Source organism: Ustilaginoidea virens, chromosome 6, assembly GCF_000687475.1.
Source record: "Ustilaginoidea virens chromosome 6, complete sequence".
NCBI lineage: Eukaryota > Fungi > Ascomycota > Sordariomycetes > Hypocreales > Clavicipitaceae > Ustilaginoidea > Ustilaginoidea virens.
The window spans coordinates 94,004-117,054 of record NC_057321.1 but is presented as its reverse complement, the minus strand read 5'-3'; the positions used below and the strand labels follow the sequence as shown (position 1 = coordinate 117,054).

At 51.1% G+C, this 23,051-nt stretch overlaps 4 protein-coding genes across 4 annotated transcripts; 3 read left to right on the top strand and 1 right to left on the bottom strand.

Moving 5' to 3' along the window:
• Nucleotides 1–2,084: 2,084 nt before the first annotated feature.
• On the top strand, nt 2,085–4,082 carry UV8b_07110 (uncharacterized protein; the record flags this gene model as incomplete). Its single annotated transcript, XM_043144607.1, has 1 exon — nt 2,085–4,082. One exon carries the CDS (start codon nt 2,085–2,087, stop codon nt 4,080–4,082), a length of 1,998 nt encoding a protein of 665 aa, XP_043000542.1.
• A 694-nt stretch (nt 4,083–4,776) lies between these two features.
• Nucleotides 4,777–5,098, top strand: UV8b_07109 (uncharacterized protein; the record flags this gene model as incomplete). The annotated part of the gene is made up of 2 exons (XM_043144606.1): nt 4,777–4,849; nt 4,962–5,098. The coding sequence occupies 2 exons, from the start codon at nt 4,777–4,779 to the stop codon at nt 5,096–5,098; spliced, it is 210 nt and encodes a 69-aa protein (XP_043000541.1).
• A 13,040-nt stretch (nt 5,099–18,138) lies between these two features.
• UV8b_07108 (uncharacterized protein) lies at nt 18,139–19,358 on the top strand (the record flags this gene model as incomplete). The annotated part of the gene is made up of 4 exons (XM_043144605.1): nt 18,139–18,267; nt 18,331–18,649; nt 18,716–18,817; nt 18,946–19,358. The coding sequence occupies 4 exons, from the start codon at nt 18,139–18,141 to the stop codon at nt 19,356–19,358; spliced, it is 963 nt and encodes a 320-aa protein (XP_043000540.1).
• A 145-nt stretch (nt 19,359–19,503) lies between these two features.
• UV8b_07107 (uncharacterized protein) lies at nt 19,504–20,883 on the bottom strand (the record flags this gene model as incomplete). Its single annotated transcript, XM_043144604.1, has 3 exons — nt 19,504–19,551; nt 19,625–20,127; nt 20,244–20,883. The coding sequence occupies 3 exons, from the start codon at nt 20,881–20,883 to the stop codon at nt 19,504–19,506; spliced, it is 1,191 nt and encodes a 396-aa protein (XP_043000539.1).
• Nucleotides 20,884–23,051: the final 2,168 nt, after the last annotated feature.

Here is a 23,051-nt window from a genome sequence, read left to right as displayed (position 1 = left end):
GAGCAAGTCATCTTGGTGCCGTCGCTGACGGAAGAAGTCGGGATGGATGCGTTTGTCTTGAGTACGGAGTCAGCCGAGGGACTCGCCCGCCGAGAGACTGTGCGACAGCACTGTCACTATCATGGCCAATGTAATCGCCCCAGTGGGGCACCCCAGCCTGATCGTGCGGGGTGGCGTGGCGGACTCGACGCGACGCGGGGGGGAATCTGGGAAGAACGGGCAGGGCAGCTGGTTCGGCAGCGATCGGGGATGGGATGGGACGGCGGTCCAAAGGGCTGCGTCAGAGACGCTGCTATGGTCTGGTTGGTGCAACCTGGTCTGTTTTATTTCTTTTTCTTTTTTTTTCCTTTTTCTTTTTCTTGTTCTTTTTTCGCCCCGAGACCATCCCGTAGGGCTGTTTTATGTAGCAATCCCAGACGCGGAGTACTCCGCTGGGGGGCAAGCTAAGCGCCAAGTCTCTTTGGCTGGGTGCTTCGGATGTACCCAGACCTTGTGCTGATTGGCGGATTGGCGGATTGGCGGCCTGACTCACGCTGACACACACCGCTGTGCTCCCCCGTAGTCTCAGCATGTCTCGGTCAGCAGGCTCCAGTCAGAGGCCGCCAGTGCTGCTGATGTCTTTGATCAATATGTCATCTGCCAACGGCATGTGACGTGACGTGCAACAAACATACATGCAACTTTTGCGCAAGGCAGATATGCGTCAGAAAGTACACGCGGCAAGCCCCAGTGGCTGCTGCCGGCTTCCTCTGCCGCTCAGAGTCCTCCAACGAAAATGCTCCAGCGTGTAATTCGATGTTGGGTCAACTACCTGCATGTACCCTCCAGCCAGGAGGTAAAAAGGAGCATCTTGGTGCCTTGCGCCAACCAGCGACGGCGGCCGGTGGCGCCCTGGCTGCGTCTTTGCACTTGGAGGAGGCTGGCTGCATTGTGCGAGGGACTCAAAGTGACCACATGCAATTTCCGCGATAAGCTCGAGACAGAAAAAATACAGGTGGGAGGAGCAGCACATATAGCTGGGCGGCAACTGGCCGTAATACGGAGGGCCCTGATCCCACAATCCTACCCGGCTTATTATTGTTGCCATCGGAGGGCTTATTGTCGGGGGCGAAGCCACGGGGGGGGGACTGCCTCGCATTCGGCCATGGTTCCGTCACCCCCAACCATGCGACGACGCGACACCCCGGCCCCTGCCCCTGCCCAGCAAGGATTCGCGGCCCACTTGGGTTTTGCCGGCAATTTGGCCGGCAATCCTTGACCCGTTTTTTGTTTGCTTTGTATTCTTTGCTTGCGTTTCTTTTTTTTTTCTTTTTTTTTCTTCCTGCTTTGGGAATAGCCTCTCCTCCCACCCAGGTACCCAAGTACACCCACGTAGTGGCAGTGCCTCCTTTGCTGTTAGAGTTGGGACCCAAGCCTCGCCAAGACGGCCATTACGCCCTGCCCCACCTCTGGCTATGGAAAGGGCCACCATTGGCCCCAGCACGGGATGGCGCCGCCACTGCTGCCCGCACCTGGGAGATCCCTGCCCACATGCCTTGTGTGGCTGGCATCTCTGGTTGGGCAGGAGCACCTACCTGCCTGGTGGCAGGCCATTGACAATGTCAATGCTTTGTAGCTAGCCGCCGTCCGTCCCGTTGATACTTGCATCTGAAGCCAAGCCGCGAGGCTCCAACTTCCCCCGGCCCACCCTTCCTCCCCCCTCGCTGCGCTGCCAGATCACGTTTGGAAATCTTGTTCCTCCAAACCGTAAACCGTCCAAGCCCTGCCGCTACCTGCTTTCCTGCAAGCCCGTGGTCGATGTGACGCTTTCCATCTCTGGAGAGGGTTTTCTGCGCTTTTGTTTGTCGAAAACATACATTTCCGTCCCACTCGACTTGGATTGCTGGACGCCTAAGCCGGCGGGTCGAGGACCGCCTCGATCCACTCGACGCCTCCCGGAAGCACCTCGAATGGCACGAACGGAATAAAGTGTGAAAAAAAAAAGAAAGGAAAAGAAAAGAAAGAAATAAGAAGAAGAAATTAGCAAGGAAGGACAGAACGACGAAAGGAAAGCGCAAAGCGTTGTCGATACCACGCTCTTCGACATGGGCCTAGAGACCCGGCCAGTCTGTCATCGCTGTGCGCAGATTAAACAGGCCTGTGACGGCAACCTTCCCTGCGCGCGTTGCGTGCGCCTCAGCCTGCCGTGTCGCTTACGGAACACTACCGGCTCCGGCGACGACTTCCCCTACGGCGATGTACCCAAGGCCAAGATCCGGAGGGTCCAGACAGGCTGCCTCATGTGCAAGAGGCGCAAGAAGAAGTGCGACGAGACCAAGCCGAGATGCGGCGACTGTCGGCGCTTGTGCCTCGAATGCACCTGGCCGCAAGAGCGACAAGCGAGGTCCGCCAAGCCGGGCTCTGCGGTCGCCGACGAGCCCCTCAACGCGTTGGCGCGCCTTAACTCCGGTCTGGTCGCGCCGATCCCGACCGGCAGCAGCTTCAAGCAGGAGCCCGACGTGTTGCTGATGCGCGATATTCCCATCCGCGGCAGCCCCAGCCCTTCGTCCAGCTCCAGCAGCGGAGGGCACGGAAGCTACGACACCCCGAGCCAACACGGTCACCCCGGCCATGGCGCTCAGCTGAGCTTTCCCGACACTTACGCAGACTTCAACCGCCCCATCAACTACTCTTCCCTGATGACCATGGCCACAACCGCCATGGCAATCCCCTTATCGGCCGCCATCCCCGTCACGTCTGGCGTCTTTAGCGGGCTCACCCCTGATATGAGCCCCTCGAGGCTGTCGTGGGACATATCGGCCTCGCCTCCCGCTTGGCTCGACGCAGTTACTCCCGTCAGCAACAACAGTCCAGCCGCATCCCTCGATTCCGTACACTCGGCACCGTCGTCGCTGTCCATCTACGTCCCGCAGCTCATGCCGCAGTTGATTGCCCCGCAAGACAAGGCCCTGCTCAACCACTACTCCACCATCGTCTCTTCGATACTGTCCCGCCGGTCATCGGTAGACAACCCCTACAACGGCTACCTCTTGCCCATGGCCCAGTCCAACGACCTCGTCCTCCACTGCATCCTGGCGCTGTCGGCAAACCACTGGCGCAAGCTGCAGCCGGACTTGGGCGACCGCGGACTGCTGCACAAGAGCAAAGCCACGCAGGCCTTGGCGGGCATTCTTCCCCATGTCGACAGGACGAGCGCCGATATAGCGCTGGTCAGCAGCCTGCTTCTCTGCATGACAGAGCTGTTCGACGGCACAAGCGAAGGGTGGAAGCTGCATCTCAAAGGCGCAAAACGGTTGCTCATCACGTTGCGGAAGCAGCAAGGCGCCATGATGACTGGCCACTACAAGTTCCTCCTCCGACTCGCCCGATTTCTCGACTCCGCCGCCACCACCTCGACCTGCCGGCCGCCGCTCATGGGGGCCGAAGCTGCCGAGGCCCAGGCTCTCGACACCTGGTCCGCCACCCCGGACGAAGAGGACTCGGCCGTGTACGGCATCCCCAAGGAGCTGTTCCACCTGGTGGACCGCGTGAACACCCTGGCCGAGCTGCGAAGCACCCGAGTCGACCAAGCCTCCGAAATCGCCTTTCGGCGGCACGCCAACGCCATCGAGCACCGCATCAACAACTGGTCCTGCGAATACGGCGGCATCGCGCGAGCCGTGTCCGCGCCGACACCCAACACCGACGACGTCTTGCACGCCACCTTGGCTTTCGAGCACGCCATCCGGCTCAGGCTCCACCAGATTGTGGAGGGCTACGAGCTGACGGACCCCAAGGTCGGGAGGCACGTCGACGGCATTCTCGACTGCGTCCAGAGGATCCGCTACGGGAGCCCCCTGGAGCCCTGCATCCTGTTCCCGCTCGTCATGGCCGGGGGGTCGTGCTGGAAGCTCGAGCACCGGGTCATCATCCAGGACAGGCTGCTGGTGATGGAGCGGACCTGCGGGTTCGGGTACATCTACAACGCTCGAGATCTCGTGGAGCGCGTCTGGTCGAGGAGGGATGAGTCAAGGGGGACGGGGGCCGTCGTGAACTGGGCGAAGATCCGGTACTACGAGATGCATGGGCTGGTGGTGTTTTGACGGCTCGCTTGTGACGGCGTGACTGGTTGGTGTGGTGCGTCGCTTACACGAGCTGGGCACGGAGATTGCCCGATATGTTGTGGGAACGCGCTGGAAGTGCCATCCTCATGTTCTAGCGTGCGCTTTACATGACCTGTCTATGGAAATCGCCGATGCGCTCTGGAAACACATTGGATGTATTCATCCTGGGGCTCATGATCATGGAAATCGCCCGATGTGTTCCAGAAATACCTCGAAAGTACTCATCCTGGGCGCATGATTCCAGCGTGCGCTTTACACGATTTATCTATGGAAATCGCCGATACGTCCTGGAAATACCTCGAAATATTCATCCCTGAGATTCCTGATTCCAGCTGCGTGCTGCTCAGCGATTGGCGTCCCATGGGCATGCATTTGGTAACCGCATTCTTCTCGATGCTTCGTTCGCCTGAGCCGTCGGTGCTACTTCAACCTATAGCTGGGTCAGGTCGACTCCGGCTCGACGCTCCTATCCTTCACTCGGGTGGCACGAGGTTGCCCTGCAGCTCGTACAGGTGAAGCGTCTCGGCAATGTGAGCGCGCCTACCTGGGTGAGACGAGGATCCCAAGAGCTCCTGCATGCTCAATGGCAACACAGACTCCCTGCCATTGATACGGCATCGTGGGATGAGCGCGTCGCCGAGAAGGCAGCATTTGCCTTTGACCCAAGGCGTATATGAGTCGGGGGGTTCAACTGCCACATCTTGATGTCTTCGGCATCAGGGGCAACGACCTTCCCTATCATGAAGGTATGGAAACGTGACGGCCGGATTCCCGGCTGCGGACGAAACACTCCAGCCGTCTTCAGACCATTCTTCTCTGCAGCGTAAACGCAGTAGTAGCTGACAACGTCGTGGCCAGAACCAGCACCCGCAACGTCGTCGTTGCCGTCACCGCCTCAGAATTGGAACGCGCCATTCTCGGCAACCTCCCAGGGCCGATATCCCGAAGCTTATCAGCAGGGCTTAGCAGCGGCCACAGCATATGCAGATGGATAGAAGCGCGGAGCAATGGAGAGTCTCGCGCATCTGATAGTGAATGCCGTCAGCGCAAACGACGTCATGAGCAGTCCACACGCCGTTTTCGAACATGACGTTGCCGGTTATGAGATCTAAATCCACATCTTTGCGCCGGATGCCGAACCAGACAGGGCGCTTTTGCCGCCTTCAGACCTGGCAGCTTGCTTCGGAAGCTGGTGAAGACCAATTCTGTGGAAGGTGTTGCAGTTGGTGCCGAACTGCACTCGAGAGTTTCCGAGAGAGTACGTGCCGGAACATGTCCAGTCTACCCATCGTATCTAATGAAATGTTTCAGGATGACCGTCGGGCATTGGAAATGTCGGCGTCCCGTACTAGCCGGAATCGGAATCTGCTTGAAGCGCTTAAGAGCGCACCAACCTCTCCTTGACATCTTACCATATGGTGACACTGGCCTGCCTGCGGAACGCTATGGCTGCGGATAAGCCACCTTAGCCTGAGCCGCCCATGGCAATGTTGTAAGCGGAACGATTTCAAGATGAATGGAGCCTGGCGTGGCTCTGGCTGGATGTCGTTGGACATTTTACTCGCCTCCCCTGGTCTTGCATATGCTTTGTGGCAAGTTTTTAGCTCTCGACACTTTTTAAGTCGTCGACCTGTTTTTTTTTCTATTTTCGTATTCTGGGTTTAACTATTGCCGGTTATAGTTCCAGGACTGTCGCGATGGAAGCGTGCGTTGTTTGGAATAGAGTTTCGAGGAAGTCGCAGTTAGTTGACTTGCTTAGTGGCTGTCACAATGCATAGGGGAAAACCGAAATAAAATTAATTGATAATAACGAGCCCCCGTAATAGCGAGCCCAACTGACTCAGACTCGTTACGCTAGCCATTTATAGTGGGAACAGGGACAGCTCTAAGGGGCTATTATTACCAATGTTTTAGAGGCGTAACCGAGCCAGACTTTGACAATATCCATAGTTGTTGAAATCAGCGCCTTTTAAGCTGCATTTTGGTACTGGTCTCGTCACTATATAGCCGCTACGTCGATATATTGCGGTGGCTTTACCAGGCATCATAGTAGGTCACAACGCCCCACAACGCCGGATACAGTGGGGCACCACGCCGGTCACAGCACCGGCTACAGTGGGCCACGTCCGGCCACAGCGGCCGGACACAGCGGACCACAGGGCCTCACTACGGGCGGCACATTTCTTACGGGATTACCAAATGGTCAACCCAGCCAGAATACTGGCACCTTCGGCCTTCTACTTACGGTCTCTCGCTATACCGGGCCTTTACGGCATACTATAATGGGGCCTCCGGTCCTTACGGTGGGCTGTTATAAGGCATCCGGCATACCGCTACTAGCCACTGGGCTAGGTTCGGTAGGATTTGGTAGGAATTGGGCTAGGTCGGGCACGGTTGGGCACGATTGGGCACGACGACTTTTTTGTCAGGTTTTTCGCTATTTTCTACGGCTTCTCATGATTTTCTACTACCTCTTCAAGGCAGTAGAAATAGGTCTAGAATACCCTCTTTCTAGATAGAATAATCACCAATAATTAGAAACAGATTTCCCTGACTTCTTCGCCTTGGTCAACCTCTCGTGCATTTAAATCTTTAACCAGCCTTTGTTTTATTATAACAACGCCTTGTCCGCCACTGCCGGTGCTTAGCCCACTTTTCCAACGGTGTTCTAAGCCACCATTTTGCAACACCTGTTAGAAAATGTCGAACGGTGCGTCAGGCGGTCAATCCGTCATATGTGAAACGTAGCGATAGATGCAGCCGCGATAGTGGAAGCCGCCGCGGTAATAGCAGCAGCAGTGCCCCAATGATACAGTAGCAGCGGTAGTGATGGTGGAAGCTGCCGTACAGCGGTAGCCGTTGCAAGTTTCTTTATTAGTTATTATTCTCTATATACATTAAAACTATAATACATCAACAGGAAAAATAAGAAACATTTAGTTAAGTAAAATATAAATCTTAAGTTTCAAATTAAGCAAACTTAATATTTAAATAATATCACCTAAATTATAGGCGAATTAAATAAGCAAGAGGGTTATCCACATGCTGACCCTCACATTGTGGATCAGTGCTCTCAAAATGATCTTGTGTACTTTGAATAACGCAACGGTATACTTTGATAGTATTTGGAATTGTAGAAGTTAAAGGATATACAAACCCCATAACACCATCTACCGTCTGACCTTCACAATGAGGATCAATACTGGAAAAAATATCCCCAGTACTAGGAATAGTGCACCGGAAAAGTAAAATAGTTCCCGGAACTGAAGACGACAGAGTATAAATATAGCCAATAGGACCATCTACATGATGGCCTTCACATTGCGAGTTGATACTTTCAAAATGATTCCCAGAGCCCACAGTGGTACATCTGTAAAGTAAAGTAAGATTAGATGTCGTAGGCTGCAAAGGAAAGATATATCCTAAAAGCCCGTCTGTATACTGACCCTCGCATGCTGGATTGGTGCTCTCAAAATGATCCTGGTAACTACCACTTTTAATAACACAGCGGTATATTCCAGTTGTATTTGTGATATTGGCAGAGGGTGGATAAACGTAGCCCATAAGGCTATCTAGATGATTACCTTCGCAAGCCGGATTAATGCTAGAAAAAATGTCTGATGTGGCTGGAATAGTACACCGATAAAGTAAAGTAGTACCCGGAACTGACGACGAAAGAGTATAGATGTAGCCAATAGGACCGTCTGTATGCTGTCCTTCGCATTGAGAGTTGATACTCTCAAAATGTTGGCCACTGCTAAGAGTGGTACATCTGTAAAGTAGGGTGAGGCTTGGTGTCGACGTCGGCACAGGAAAAGATGAGGACGTGCCTATGACTTGAGATGGTGTAATGACAACAGTTTGAATAAATGTTGTCCCAGCCTGCGTGATGGTTTGTGTCACAGTATAAGGTATAAAGCTACTAATTCCAGAAACAGAAAGAGACTGCGTAACTGCAACAGAAGGGGCTATTGTCGGGGGCGTTATAATGAGCACACTGCCAGGAATAGTGCCGATAGGCGCAATAGTTACAGTGGTGGCTACTGTTAGGGACCCGGTAAATGCCTGTGTAAGCGTAACCCAACCTTGAGGAGAGTAACAATTTTTGTCCGAGAAAAAGAAGCCATTCCCTGGCTGACTAGCACAGGTAAGAGCTGAAGTAGCATAAAGCCAACACCGGGTATTTTGACCTTTTGCAACAGCAAAAGATTGGCAAAAAGGATCACTAGAACATGCCATTTGACATAGTGTAACAGTACTAGCACCTGTAGCAATAGTCCTATAAGGCGGGCAATTAGATGAAGTTTCCCCGCCCTCAAGTAAGCAGGAGGGGGTTGAGATTGTTCTAGGGCAACTTTTATCAGAAAAGAAAAATCCTGTCCCAGGCTGGCTCCCACATAAAAGAGCAGAATAAGCATAAAGCCAACAATAACGGTTCTGACCTGTTGCAACAGCAAAAGAGAAGCATGAATTATCACTAGCACAGGCTTGTTCGCAGAGTGATACAGTATTGGCACCTGAAGTAATTGTCTTATAAGGTGGGCAGGCATTTGAAGTTTCTCCCCCTTGAATTAAACATGAAGGTGATATAGGGCAGCTTGCATCAGAGAATAAAAAGCCACTTCCAGTTTCACTAGCACATGTAAGAGCGGTGTAAGTATAAAGAAAACAGGCGCCATCTTGGGTACTACTTATTGCAAAGGAGTTACAATTAGCAGTACGTTGACAGGATTGTTGACAGAGAGCGTAAGTACTCGAGCCATCGGCAATTGTTTGGAAAGGCAAGCATCTAGAAGAAGACGTAGGCCCTCCTCGGAGTTTACAACTAGGTGATAAAGACGGATAGAAAGGCGGTGTTATAGTAGAAGAGCAATTCGTATCTGAGAAAAAGAAGCCATTCCCCGGCTGGCTAGCACAAGTAAGAGCTGAAGTAGTATAAATCCAACACTTGGTATTTTGACCCCTTGCAACAGCAAAAGATTGGCAAATAGGATCACTAGAACATGCCGCTTGACAGAGATCAACGGTACCAGCACCTGTGACAATAGTCCTATAAGGCGGGCAATTAGATGAAGTTTCCCCGCCCTCTAATAAGCAATAAGGACTCAAAATTGCCGGACAATTTGTATCAGAGAAGAAAAATCCTGTCCCAGGTTGGCTAGCACAGGTAAGGGCAGATTCAGAATATAGAAAACAATCACCATTCTGCGCCCTTCCGATAGCAAAAGATTGGCATAAAGAATCCCTAGAACATGACTGTTGACAGAGGGCGAGGGTGCTAGCACCCGAGACAACCTTATAAGGTGGGCAGGCATTTGAAGTCGGTCCCCCTTCAATTAAGCACGAGGGATAAATAGGGCACCCTGCATCAGAAAATAAGAAACCATCCCCAGATTCACTAGCACAGGTAAGAGCTGTATAACTATATAGAAAACAGCTGCCATCCTGAGTAGCACTTATCGCAAAGGACGCGCAATTTGCAAGGCTTTGGCAGGATTGTTGACAAAGAGCATAGGTACCAGCGCCGTTTTGTATTGTCCGGAAAGGCGGACATCTAGAACTTGTAGGCCCTCCTCGGAGTTTACATGCTATAGATGGGGAAGCAAGTACAGAAGAAGTAGAGCTTGTCAATGCTACGGCCGAAGTAACAGGAGATGTCTGCGTAAGGAAAGTGATGGAAGCACTAATAGTTGATAAAGGGGTAAGAATGAACACACTTCCTGGGTAAGTGCCACTAGGTGGTACCGTAACGGTCGTAGGAACGCTATACGTGCCAGAGAGTGACTGTGTAAAGGTCACATAGTACAGCGCTGACGATGGCCCGGAAGACTGTCCAGATGACATCCCCGGTGCCGGACCTGATGATGGCGTCGTAATAATAATAACACTGCCTGGGTTGGTACCGCTAGGGGGTATAGTAACCGTAGTAGGCGCGCTATTAGTGCCCGAGATAGGCTGTGCAAATGTCATGTAGTACGTCGCTGAAGATGGCCCTGACGCTGACCCTGATGCTGACCCGGATCCTGGCCCTGATGATGGCGCTGATGACGGTCCAGTTGCCAGCCCTGATGATAGCACTGATGACGGCGCTGATGATGGTCCCGTTGCCGGCCCTGAAGACGGCCCGAAGGACGCTCCTGACGATGGCGTTGTGACGATAACCACACTGCCTGGGTTGGTGCCGCTAGGAGGGATAGTGATCGTTGTAGGCATGCTATTAGTGCCTGTTATAGGCTGCAATATTGTTACATAGGAAGGAATAGTAGCTGGCGTCGTAATAATAAGTATACTACCGGGGTTGGTGCCGCTAGGAGGGATAGTGATCGTAGTAGGCACGCTATTAGTGCCTGTTATAGGCTGCAATATTGTTACATAGGAAGGAATAGTAGCTGGCGTCGTAATAATAAGTATACTACCGGGGTTGGTGCCGCTAGGAGGGATAGTGATCGTAGTAGGCACGCTATTAGTGCCTGTTATAGGCTGTAATATCGTTACATAGGATGGACCAGCAGTTGAAGGAGCAGCAGTCGGCGTTGTAATAATCAGCACACTGCCGGGGTTAGTTCCGCTAGGAGGGATAGTGATCGTAGTAGGCACGCTATTAGTGCCTGTTATAGGCTGTAATATCGTTACATAGGAAGGAATAGTAGCTGGCGTCGTAACAATAAGTACACTGCCGGGGTTAGTTCCGCTAGGAGGGATAGTGATCGTAGTAGGCACGCTATTAGTGCCTGTTATAGGCTGTAATATCGTTACATAGGATGGAATAGTAGCTGGCGTCGTAACAATAAGTACACTGCCGGGGTTAGTGCCACTAGGTGGGATAGTGATTGTAGTAGGCACGCTATTAGTGCCTGTTATAGGCTGTAAAATCGTCACATAGGAAGGACCAGCAGTTGAAGGAGCAGCAGTCGGCGTTGTAATAATCAGCACACTGCCGGGGTTAGTTCCGCTAGGAGGGATAGTGATCGTGGTAGGCACGCTATTAGTGCCTGTTATAGGCTGTAATATCGTTACATAGGATGGAATAGTAGCTGGCGTCGTAACAATAAGCACACTGCCGGGGTTAGTGCCACTAGGTGGGATAGTGATTGTAGTAGGCACGCTATTAGTGCCTGTTACAGGCTGTAAAATCGTCACATAGGAAGGACCAGCAGTTGAAGGAGCAGCAGTCGGCGTTGTAATAATCAGCACACTGCCGGGGTTAGTTCCGCTAGGAGGGATAGTGATCGTAGTAGGCACGCTATTAGTGCCTGTTATAGGCTGTAATATCGTTACATAGGAAGGAATAGTAGCTGGCGTCGTAACAATAAGTATACTACCGGGGTTAGTTCCGCTAGGAGGGATAGTGATCGTGGTAGGCACGCTATTAGTGCCTGTTATAGGCTGTAATATCGTTACATAGGATGGAATAGTAGCTGGCGTCGTAACAATAAGTACACTGCCGGGGTTAGTGCCACTAGGTGGGATAGTGATTGTAGTAGGCACGCTATTAGTGCCTGTTATAGGCTGTAAAATCGTCACATAGGAAGGACCAGCAGTTGAAGGAGCAGCAGTCGGCGTTGTAATAATCAGCACACTGCCGGGGTTAGTTCCGCTAGGAGGGATAGTGATCGTAGTAGGCACGCTATTAGTGCCTGTTATAGGCTGTAATATCGTTACATAGGATGGAATAGTAGCTGGCGTCGTAACAATAAGCACACTGCCGGGGTTAGTGCCACTAGGTGGGATAGTGATTGTAGTAGGCACGCTATTAGTGCCTGTTATAGGCTGTAATATCGTTACATAGGAAGGAATAGTAGCTGGCGTCGTAACAATAAGTATACTACCGGGGTTAGTTCCGCTAGGAGGGATAGTGATCGTGGTAGGCACGCTATTAGTGCCTGTTATAGGCTGTAATATCGTTACATAGGAAGGAATAGTAGCTGGCGTCGTAACAATAAGTATACTACCGGGGTTAGTACCGCTAGGAGGGATAGTGATCGTGGTAGGCACGCTATTAGTGCCTGTTATAGGCTGCAATATCGTTACATAGGAAGGAATAGTAGCTGGCGTCGTAATAATAAGTATACTACCGGGGTTGGTGCCGCTAGGAGGGATAGTGATCGTGGTTGGCACGCTATTAGTGCCTGTTATAGGCTGTAGTATCGTTACATAGGAAGTACCAGCAGTCGGCGTCGTAACAATAAGTACACTGCCGGGGTTATTTCCGCTAGGAGGGATAGTGATCGTGGTAGGCACGCTATTAGTACCAGATATAGGCTGGGTAAATGTTACGTAGGAGCCGGTCGAAGGGGGCGTAATGATAAACACGCTGCCTGGGTTGGTGCCACTGGGGGGGATTGTAACAGTCGTAGGAACGCTATTGGTTCCCGAGATAGGCTGTATAAGTGTTACATAGGAACCGGTCGCTGGGGGCGTAATGATTAACACACTTCCCGGGTTAGTGCCGCTAGGAGGGATGGTGACAGTAGTCAGTACGCTATTGGGGCCCGAGATAGGCTGAGTAAATGTCACATAAGAGGGTCCTGTTGCCGGCGGCGTAATAATAACGACGCTACCCGGGTTGGTGCCGCTAGGGGCAATCGTGATAGTAGTAGGAACGCTGTTAGTTCCCGAGATAGGCTGTATAAATGTTACAAAGGGCCCTGTTACTGGAGGCGTAATAATAAGCACACTGCCTGGGTTGGTGCCGCTAGGAGGGATGGTGACAGTAGTCGGTACGCTATTAGTGCCTGAGATAGGCTGGGTAAATGTTACATAGGGCCCTGTTACTGGAGGCGTCAGAACTATTACGCTGCCGGGGTTCGTGCCGCTTGGTGGAATTGTTATAGTAGTAGGTACTGTGAGTGATCCGCTGAATGCCTGAGTGAGCGTAACGATTCCGGTTGCCGGCGGCGTAATAACGACCTCGCTACCTGGGTTTGTGCCGCTGGGAGGAATTGTAATGGTTGTTGGTGCAGTGACTTGCCCACTGAATGGCTGTGTTACTGTCACGTAGGATGCTGTTTGAAATGGATTCGTTGTCGATATGGTACCACTGTTACCCGTGTCTTGCAGTCGCTGGTACAGAGATAACCCAATGGTTGTCAAGTCTATTATTTGCCGCTTCCAGAGATGGTCAGACCTCCTTTGCACGCCTTGCCCACCACAACACCACTTCTTATTGCCAGGGCACGGAATATTGCATATGCCCGTCGAGGTTGTTACTAGGCTGGCGTCGACTCTGTCTCCACAAAAACAATCGCTTTTTACCGTTCAATAATTAGTTTCCTTATCATTTGCTAACAGCACATATTCTCATGCATTTGATTGGCAACTCACGTATTATAAACGCCCATGAAACGCGTTGTGCATGTGGCAGCACATCTTGCTAGGTCCATTGCGTTGTCCGAATTGACTTTGATAAACCCTGGGAAGCCAACAGCCGAGAATGCGCATCCGTATAATTGAAAGCCCGCGATAGTGATTGGAAGCGCACAACCCTGACTGGGCGATGAACTTGCCGAACCAGTCACCGACCCGGGCTGAGTGGCGACTGACGGTTGCGTAGTAGTCGTAACGATGCCAGTATTGGATACAGCGGTGGTAACATGATCCTCGTTTAAACAACCTATGCTAGTGCTGTTGCTAGAAATTAGCTTCTTCATGCTGCACTGACAACGACGACTTGCTATGTAGGTGCGTAACTTACTAAGCGCCTGTCAAGGCATAACTTGCTCCTTGGCAGTATACTTGAAGAGGTTGATAATATACTGTGATATCTGAACAATCGCCTATAGCTCCTCTTGTCCATAAGCATATTTGAATACCCAGGAGCCCAAGTCCTTGTAGAAATATCCTATTCATTGTTTCTATAGTGTCAATCTACCGTTGGATTATTGACTTCAGATAAAATAAACCAGATATTATTATAATCATTCAAAGTTATTGTCTTTAATAGACTTTATAGTTAAATAAGAATGATGCTAGAATTGCAAGATCTTAAATCTATTATGTAGATAAGTTATATATATAGCAATAGATTCTAATAATACATTTATATATTTTATCACAGTTATATTATATAATGTAAAAAATAATTAAGAAAAGTAAATCATATTAAGTAATAATGGAACAGTTTAAAATGACGCTAATTTTTTAACTTTACTTAATTTATATTACTTTTCAACTAGCGCTACGTAAGTAGATTAAAATACGTAGCCTTTTAAGTGTCATTAATTTTACAATTCTGAAAATTATTATGTATGTAAAATTACATTTTTCTTGCATATATTATAATATGTAATAAATTTAATAAAAAAGTATTCAAGTTATACTTAAATTTAATATTATGTACTATTAAATCAAGTAATTATAATATTACTTTTTCATTAATAAAACAATTTATTTATACTTATAAAATAAGGTGTATAATACATTATATATATTTAGTACCCTAAGATATCAGGTTAATCAAAATAATACTTAATCCGAAATTTTACTAATCCAAAATTATTATTAAATATTACATTTGGAATCTTACATTAAAATATTTTAACTACAGAGTGTTAAGAGTAATTTGCAAGATAAGCATTTAATTTTCAGTAGTTAAGTACTATTACAAAGCAAAAAATTATTTGTCTTAAACTGAACTCTGGGTTTTTATACACTCAACTGGACAAGTCGCATTGATAATTGAATCTGGTTGCAATGGATCAGGTCAAGTGTACTTGTTTTCGCGGCGCGGCATTGTCGATAGTCTGGTTTGGGATTCTCAGGTGGGTTGTGTCCGAAAGCAGCCCAAGCGAGATCAGACGGGGTCGAACAAAGTCAAGCCATGTCGGATATGGTCAAGCAGGACGAAGGGGGAAACACAAAAAGTATGCGGGTTGTTAGTTGGCAACTAAATGTGCCGGTGTACACGAGCCCTTATATACACAATGATCATCACGACTTTGTTTATCCGTCTCAGCTGCAAACCCTGCCGATTTGCTTTGTTCACGTCATCGCGCTGTCTTGAAATGCTGTTTACTTGGACTGGAAATTAGGTGCATAAGGCCCTGTTGTGAATTCCACGGAGAGATAACGCGGCATCTCTCTTCGCTTGATTTCGTGTACTTTCATTGGAAGGGAGCAGTTTTCGGAAGACTTGCTTTTGGGACTAGGGCCCAGTTGGGCGATAGACTTGTAGATGATTGACTTTGTCGCATCATGGTTGATTTCACTGGAATTCAAGTCATGTAACTTGCGATACTCCCGGCTACCATCGCCTTAAGCGTCTTTGCCACGTACTGCATTAGTCGGATGTCAACCAGCAGACAGGTAGCCCCGGAATCGACTTAAGCTTTGCTAGTGCGAAGTGGCTGAGGAGTGGGTTGCAACATCCACCTTTAAAAGCGATTGGTTGCATAGCTCGTATTCATTTTGTTGGCTAGAAGCCTCCGGTAGTTGAAGGTCTGACGCAGGTACCCGAGATTCTCCACAATGGTCCTATTCAGGCGTGACAGGGCGATCAGCCTGAGGCTCACGCCCGTCATCTTTAGTACCCGGCACGGTTTGTGTTTGCAGGTCGCATGAGTCCCATTTCTGTGCGGCTCAAATGTAATTGAGATGACATGGGACGGGACGAGACGGCACACTGGAATTTAAAATGGATCCCCCTGCGCAGCTTCCTTACGTGGCGTGGCGGCTATTGATCTGCGAGCATGGGCATTCTTGCCGGCGTTGGAATCCGTTGGCAGAAACGAATAAAACAAAAGGCACGAAATGTGCAAGAGAAACAGACAGCCCAACTTGACCAGGGGTTTATTTGGCTAATATGAAGATGCGTCTTGGTGATGCATAAAAATCGCAAATGCCACGAAGACTTAATTGAAACAAAAACCGCGGCAGGAATTGAACCGCGCCGTGAATAGTCGTTCAAATCCTACAGATACTGATTCATATCATCTAGTAGCCAAATATTGCATGGAAAAAAAAAAAAAAAAAAAAAAAAAAGAATTCCCAGGTCGGAGCCCAGCGGGACCCCTAGCCACTCGACGTTTTCTTCCTATACGCATGCGGCCGAGATCCAAGTAAAATGCCAGGCAAGACGCGTGGCATTTAGAAGCACAACCGACTTATAAATTGTGTGCAGACTTTACCTGGTGCTGCCTAGACCAGGCTAGAGAAACGCCAACATTATTAGCGCGGCATATTTATTTCCAGTTATATAAAAACCGCTAAATTAGCGTATCTTCTCAGCTGCTATACTATGTATTGATCCATATTATAGGGCATCTAAGCGGCCCCTGCTAGCGCGGTCATTTTAAATTGGGGTTTAGAGTTATAGGATACGTCATACTTTTATAAATGTATGCTGCAGATCTATGCTGATTTTAGTAAGGTGCCAGGTTTTGCTCAAGATGCGCCAATTTTGCGCCTTGCGTTTCTACTGGGATCCCACCCGCAGTGCTGATCCAGTCGTAATTTGGAAAGATTGCTCAATTCGCTGCTTTCTTCATTCTTTCAAAGAACATTCCTTCTCTCGAGAGAGCACTACGCGTTGTGAGGGCCTGACCCTGAAATGTAGTAGACGGTCCGAGTTTTACCGGGTTCGGTCATGTAGGCTTAGGTTTGGGTTCGCGGTTATTTGCCGACAAAGTATTTGATGATGACGGCCGTACCAGAACCCTGCCGCCTTTCTGCCCTACTTGCCGTAGGCACTACATCTTGGCCATGTTTCTCATCTCTACCTCGCCATTTCGACCAGTGAGCACTTTTAGGCTGATCATAAATCGGGGGGTTTTTTTTGTAAGGAAACGGAAAGGCATGCCCGCTAACCCAAGCAACTATCCGCACCGCTACTTACATAGCGTTGGACGTCCAAGATACCAGTCGGGAGATTAAATCACGACCACGCTTCATTGCAATCCCCACCGGGCGGCCTAGTCAGGTATTTTTTGCATTCGATAGAGGGGAAAATGGGAGGCTTCTTAATGTGAGTCAAAATTCCTGGCTTTCCTGCTGCAAATGGCTGGCAAATGCGAGGAAACAGGAAGGTGTGCCTGTGGGCGCAGCCCAACGAACCAAAACTTGACCGGAGCAAGAGACTGCGACTGCGACTGTGACGACTGCAGGTCTTGGATGCGAGATTGGATCCTGTCGGCTCTTGACGGGACCCTTCCAAGCCCGCGATAACCGGTCCCTTCTGAATGCAGCGATTGCCGTGGGGTGGCTGACTTGGTATTGTGCAGCCGGCGGAGCACCGTGGTGCGAGGGCTTTTACTAGTGTGATGCGAGGGGTCGGGCTTCTCCAGAGAAAGGAGGGGTCGAGTCGGGTCAGGTCGGGCTGCGTTTTCGCCGAGCCGACGATCGGTCTAATCGGTTCTTGCATATCGAGGCGCTTGCACCAGCCCTTTTGGGGGTTCGACTTGTGCGATTGCGACAGACATGCGACAGCTGCAAACTTGTGCCGGCACCTTCCTGTCATTTCAAATTTCACCGTCTTCCACCATCATCCACCATCTTCCACCACTCCCACTGCAAAAAGTCCCCAATTCTCTCTCTACCGTTCAACAACTCCGCACGAGGGCTGGTGCCCAGATAGGCTACCATGAAACGAGCTCCTTCTTTATGACTTGACCAGGTCCCTGAGCAAGTACGATGAACTAAGCACGACAGATTCCGGTTTCAATGCGCCAATTCATTTGAAGCGAGTCGGCAATGCTGCTGCGTCGCCCCTCAACCGGAAATACACAGGAAACGCCAACTTGGCAATGGCAAAAAAAAAAAATCAGGTCTATGGGAGACGTACCCTATCGCTGGGATCATATGCATGTTTATCCCGCAGTCGCAGCAGAGAATTGGGGGCCGCATGCAGCCATGCACACCCACTAGTTTCCAGACCAACGGCCCGTTGCGAGTCTCGCCATGTCTTGGTCTGCCATACGCCTCGATCGATGCCGCATCAAGACACTGACTTGTTTGAGACCAAATTTTGTGACTGCCACCTGGAGGAGGCGGGGAATCTGGAATCTCAAGGTGTATAAAGCTTGGTGGCCCAGGATTCAAGATGGTCGGTGTCATCAGCTTCCTCCCGCATCTGCCCAACTCTGTATGCCGCAGCGACTCCCATGTCAGACGTGTGAACATGGCCTCGGTTTCGAAAACTGTCTTGGCAACCGGCTTCTCGTCCGGATTGGTAAGCTGGTAGCGTTTGAAACGATACGGATCCCCAGTCTGGTACGCTAAGTCACGACTGCAGGGATTCGAAGTCCTGCGTCAACTTCTGGATCGAAGCACACCCTACAATATCATATTCGGGGCTCGCGACCGCGAGGCAGCCATTGACGCCGTCTCCAAACTCCAGTATGACGATGCGGCAAATGCCGTCACCGTGCTTCCCCTGGAGCTTTCCGACATGAAGACGGTCCGATCCTTTGCCCAACAGGTCATGGAAAAAATCGGCCCTGGCAAGATTGATTACTTAGTTTTGAACGCGGCCATTTTCAAGGGGACCGTGGAGGAGGATGAGGATAGTTATGGGTCAAGGTGGTGCGAGGCTGCTGTGGTGAATCACTTCTGTAAGTGAATGCGAGGAAGAGGCGTGGGTGCGTGGGACGTAACAGATTGATGATGTTTGTGTACAGCACATCACTACTTGATTCATTTGCTTCAGGGGAAGCTTGTTGCTTCCAAGACTCGAATCGTCATGGTGTCGTCGGCAGCTTTGATCCATGTAGAGGACCCAGGTGAGTACCTCTTTTGTTTTCTCTTTTTTTTTTCTATTTTTCTTTGCCAAAAGAAAAAAAGAAAAACCACAGGCAGGGACTACAAAAGGGGAAAAAATATTAAGGCATTAATGGCCAACATATCGCAGACGATTTGGACGACCTATTGCAACCTGGCTCCGGATTTGATGGATTCTTCGTCTACGCGGGCAGCAAGTTCGTACAACTCCTTGGTGCGCACTGGTGGCGCCGCCAGCTCCAGAACCAGTGCGTCGTCATCGCCGTTTCCCCGGGGCTGGTTCCCAACACTGGATTGGGACGCGAGAGGGGCAGCAAGACCTCTGGTATCTTGCCTGATGCGAAATCAGCGAGGCAGGGTGCAGCAAACATTCTCAAAGGCCTGTTGCGGGACGATCTCCCAGAGGACCCGGACCGCATCTTCTTGACGAGCCGGGGCGAGTGGTGGGATACCTATTTCATTAGGGCGACGTTGGATAGGGAGCTTCAGAACTGGTGGTGTCCCAGCCAGGCCGAGCTGGACGAGGAGGCTGGCATATCCTAGGGACAGGGGGCAGGGGCGGTTTTGCAGCAAGATGATGCATCAAGGCGCCTTGATACCGTTTCTCACGGTGTTTATAAGCAGTACGAGACTTGATGGCTAGCAGTTCGTAAACAGCAAGAATAACCAAAATATCCACGGGATGCAGTCAGAATATAGCCACGCCGTTTGGCGGACTAGCCACACCACCAGGAACCTAAGAACATTGTTAGGATTTCGATGGCCTCGGCGCTTGTTGGGCTTGTTGGGCTTGTTGGGGGACTCTTTACCTTGAGAGGCATGCTGCTGAAGAAGAACGTCCACCGCTGCCTCTTGCTGCATTCCTCGCTCAACCTCTCCAAGTCGAACAACTCGCCAATCGGCATTCCCCAGCCAGCCAGAAGCCACGGGTGCAACTGAAACGCCATGTTTTGGCACGGCCACGCCTCCATCGAGGGGTGGTCTCCCGCGATAGCAGCGAGTTCCTTGTCCCAGATCCATCGGAGAGTCTCTTCAGAGGACTCCAGACCCATTGCCGGAGGCGATTCCTTGCTTGCGAGGGCGGCCCGCTCATTTGGCGATTGCTTCTGGTACTCTCGTGTCCAGCCGACGCGGACGAAGAGAATATCGCCAGCCTGGAGCGTGGTCCCTTGACTGGCGGCGACTTGGTCCAATGCCGACACGGGTATCGAGACTGTTTCAAGGGGCTTGAGCTGCAGACCCTTGGCGTCTGCCCAGGCCGCGTAGTCCAGCAGGACGCCCCGACCTACCACGCCGCCCTTTTCCACCCATGCTGCATCGTCCTGTCGTCAGCACAAGGTTTGATCCTTTTTTTTTTCTTCTTTTCTTCTTTCCTTTTATTATTTCTTTTTTTATGCAAGCAGCAGAGGGCACCGAGGCACAACCCACCGTGGATGCCGTTCCTGTGCGTGCTGAGCACCTCGTCCTGCGACATGCCGTTGTAGTAGAGCTTCTCGTCCTGGTAGCCAAAGTGGCGGAGCCCATCCCACTGAGAACTGCTCTGCGTGTTGAGCCGCAGCTCGTCGTCGTTGACGGCCATCGGCGCCTTGTGCGTAATGGTGTGCTCGCACGAGCGGCGGCCAAAGCACGGCGGCGACATGCTGTCCAGGTGCCAGTCCGTGGAGACGCGCACCCCGTGGACGATTTCGCGCGCCGCGCGGGCCACTCGCTCGGGCGTGAGGAGGTTGAGGGTGCCGCACTCGTCGCCGTCGCCGTACAGGCCCCACGCGTTGCCCGGGGGGCCGTCTTTCCGGACGGGCAGCTCGTCAAAGGTAGGTCGGGGGGGCATGGCGTGCTGAGGTCTGGTTGTTGCAAGCGGCGGGGCGGCTGGGTTTAATGTCGAGACGACGACGATGATGATGATGAGGGTGATGATAGATGAGGGTGACGACGCCAGCTCGGCTGGTGATGCACCGAACGACGACGACTGGGGCGGGGTCGACCGTGTCCGAAGGTGCGGGTACGTCGTGCTTTCTGGATAGTATGTGGCTCGGCGGATCGTGTTTGCGTCTGTTTCGCTGTTGAGCATGGTCGGCTGGTCGCCTTGGAGCCCGAGTCTGCCTCCATACAGTTTCTGGCGGTACGTAAACCTGATTGGCCGGCCACGCTGTGTTGAAATGCAAACATTGGCTGCTTGCGCTTTGCGAAATTGAAGCGGATTCGCTCCGACAGTGTGCTCCGAATGCACTCCGTACGGGTACAGCATCGACTGGGGATCCGCGTCCCTGAAAACGTGCCCTGGCTGGCAGCTGGTACGTACTGTGGGCCCGGCTCTGGAGTACTCTGTACCTAGGCGCCAGCGCTGTTGCCCAAAGGCAAACCTCCTGGTCCGTCTTTCCTGCCGTTGACAACTTGACAATGAGTGCATCATACAAGTACCGCAGTATGTATAATACCCAATAAAGTCACCCATTGTGCGGCGTCACATTTTTAGTGCAACAACAAGCCCATCAAATGAAGTGAGATTTTCTGCCAGTTTGGGGGGAAATATGCTTCGTGTGCTACCTGTACTCCTCCGCAGGTACGTGTTCCGCACCAGGTACCCAAGGTATCTGGCTTGGTCCCTTGCTGGCTGGCCAGCATCCTTGCCTCGCCCACGGGCCAGCTGGGCATATTCAGAGTTTCAGAGGTGCTTTGAGCAGACTGGGAGTCTGCCGTAGGAGCAAAGTGCCGCAGCGGCTGGCGTGTCGCCGCCATCGAGCTGCGCTTAAGGGCTGCATCTGCATCGCCAAAGATGGTGGATGACGTGTGACGGGCCTTCCATCCCAGGTGCTGGTCCCCCGTACAGGGGAACCTCGACACAACGTCAACCAGCGAATAGCAAGCACGCAGGATCCGAGCAACCCGCGAGGATCAATACAAAAGCTGCGTCAGGCGGGCTTGAAACAAACCCTTGCATGCGGCCGACGCGGTCGCCTTTCCTCCTTCTTGATCCTCCACCACGAACAAGATACCCAGCTGCGTTCTATCGATCTGCTTGCTCGATGGTCGACGCGCCTAAACAGCTGTCGGTAATCAACGGCACATGAATATACCTACCTATTTCGCGCATAGATATTCCAGGTCGTCCCACGCGTATCCTGGCGCTTGTCACAGACATGTCCGGGCCTCCTCGCAATTCACATGCACCTCGGATACTGCAGACATGACCATCCATCACTTTCCACCCGTGCACATGGATCATCCAAGGGAGGATATGGTGATGGGTTGCGTATCCTCTGGCACGGCTCGAGCCCAACGTTGAAGCTTCAAACCACCCTGCATCACCAATTACGACGACGGGTCCGTAAGGTCCTGTCGGTCTGAAGCGGCGCAATGGCACCTCGCCCGGTTGAAATACAGCGGGCTACCCTTCACAATTTCTCAGGGGTGTGAATGGACGAATCGCCACGGCTGCGCGAATCAGCACTTGTTGCCCCCTATCCATCCGTCTGGAAATACGCGTCATGTCATGTACGCCCACAGACTTTGCACTTGACGTCGACTTGGGATCAGGGAAGGGACCGTCGTTTATATATTTAGACGAGGAGATATTGGGACTTCCGTAGCTACCCGCCCGCCCCTATCTACACAATAACGGTGCAACGCAAGAGTTGCAGCGCATGGCGGGATTGTAAACCGAGGACTTTATCGACGTATCTTCCCCTTCCAAGGTTGGCGAGTATATCATTCTCCATAAAGCTTCAGCTGATTGGCCTCGTAAACAAGAATCGCTGGGAATGGTTATTGCTGTTGGCGCCCAATGCGAGTCTCCCGTTGTGTGCTCGCGATATCAAACAGGATTATTTCAGACAAGCCCAATCCAAGGCCTTTAAGGCATGCCGTCAGATGCAGGCACTGACATTGTCTGGTCGCTCTTGCCGATTGCGATTTAATATCATGGGGGTGTCGGGACGCTTCGTTCGTGTATTTATGTGACGAGGGCTGCTGTGGCCCTGGCCTCTTATGTCCGCGAATGCTATTAATACTTGAAGGATCTCCGAAGAAGGATAAGGGATGGGACTATACACTGGTTCCTTCGGTTTCGAGTTTATATATGTCATTCTGCGGCGGCTGATGATGCAAAAAAAAAAAATAAAGACTTTGATTTGATACAGCCTTGGCGTCCTTGACATGCTTGTCAACGAAAACCTCGGCCGACCTGCGGCTACGTCAGGGCTGAGCCCAGGTTTCAACACCGTTCTTGAATTTTTATCA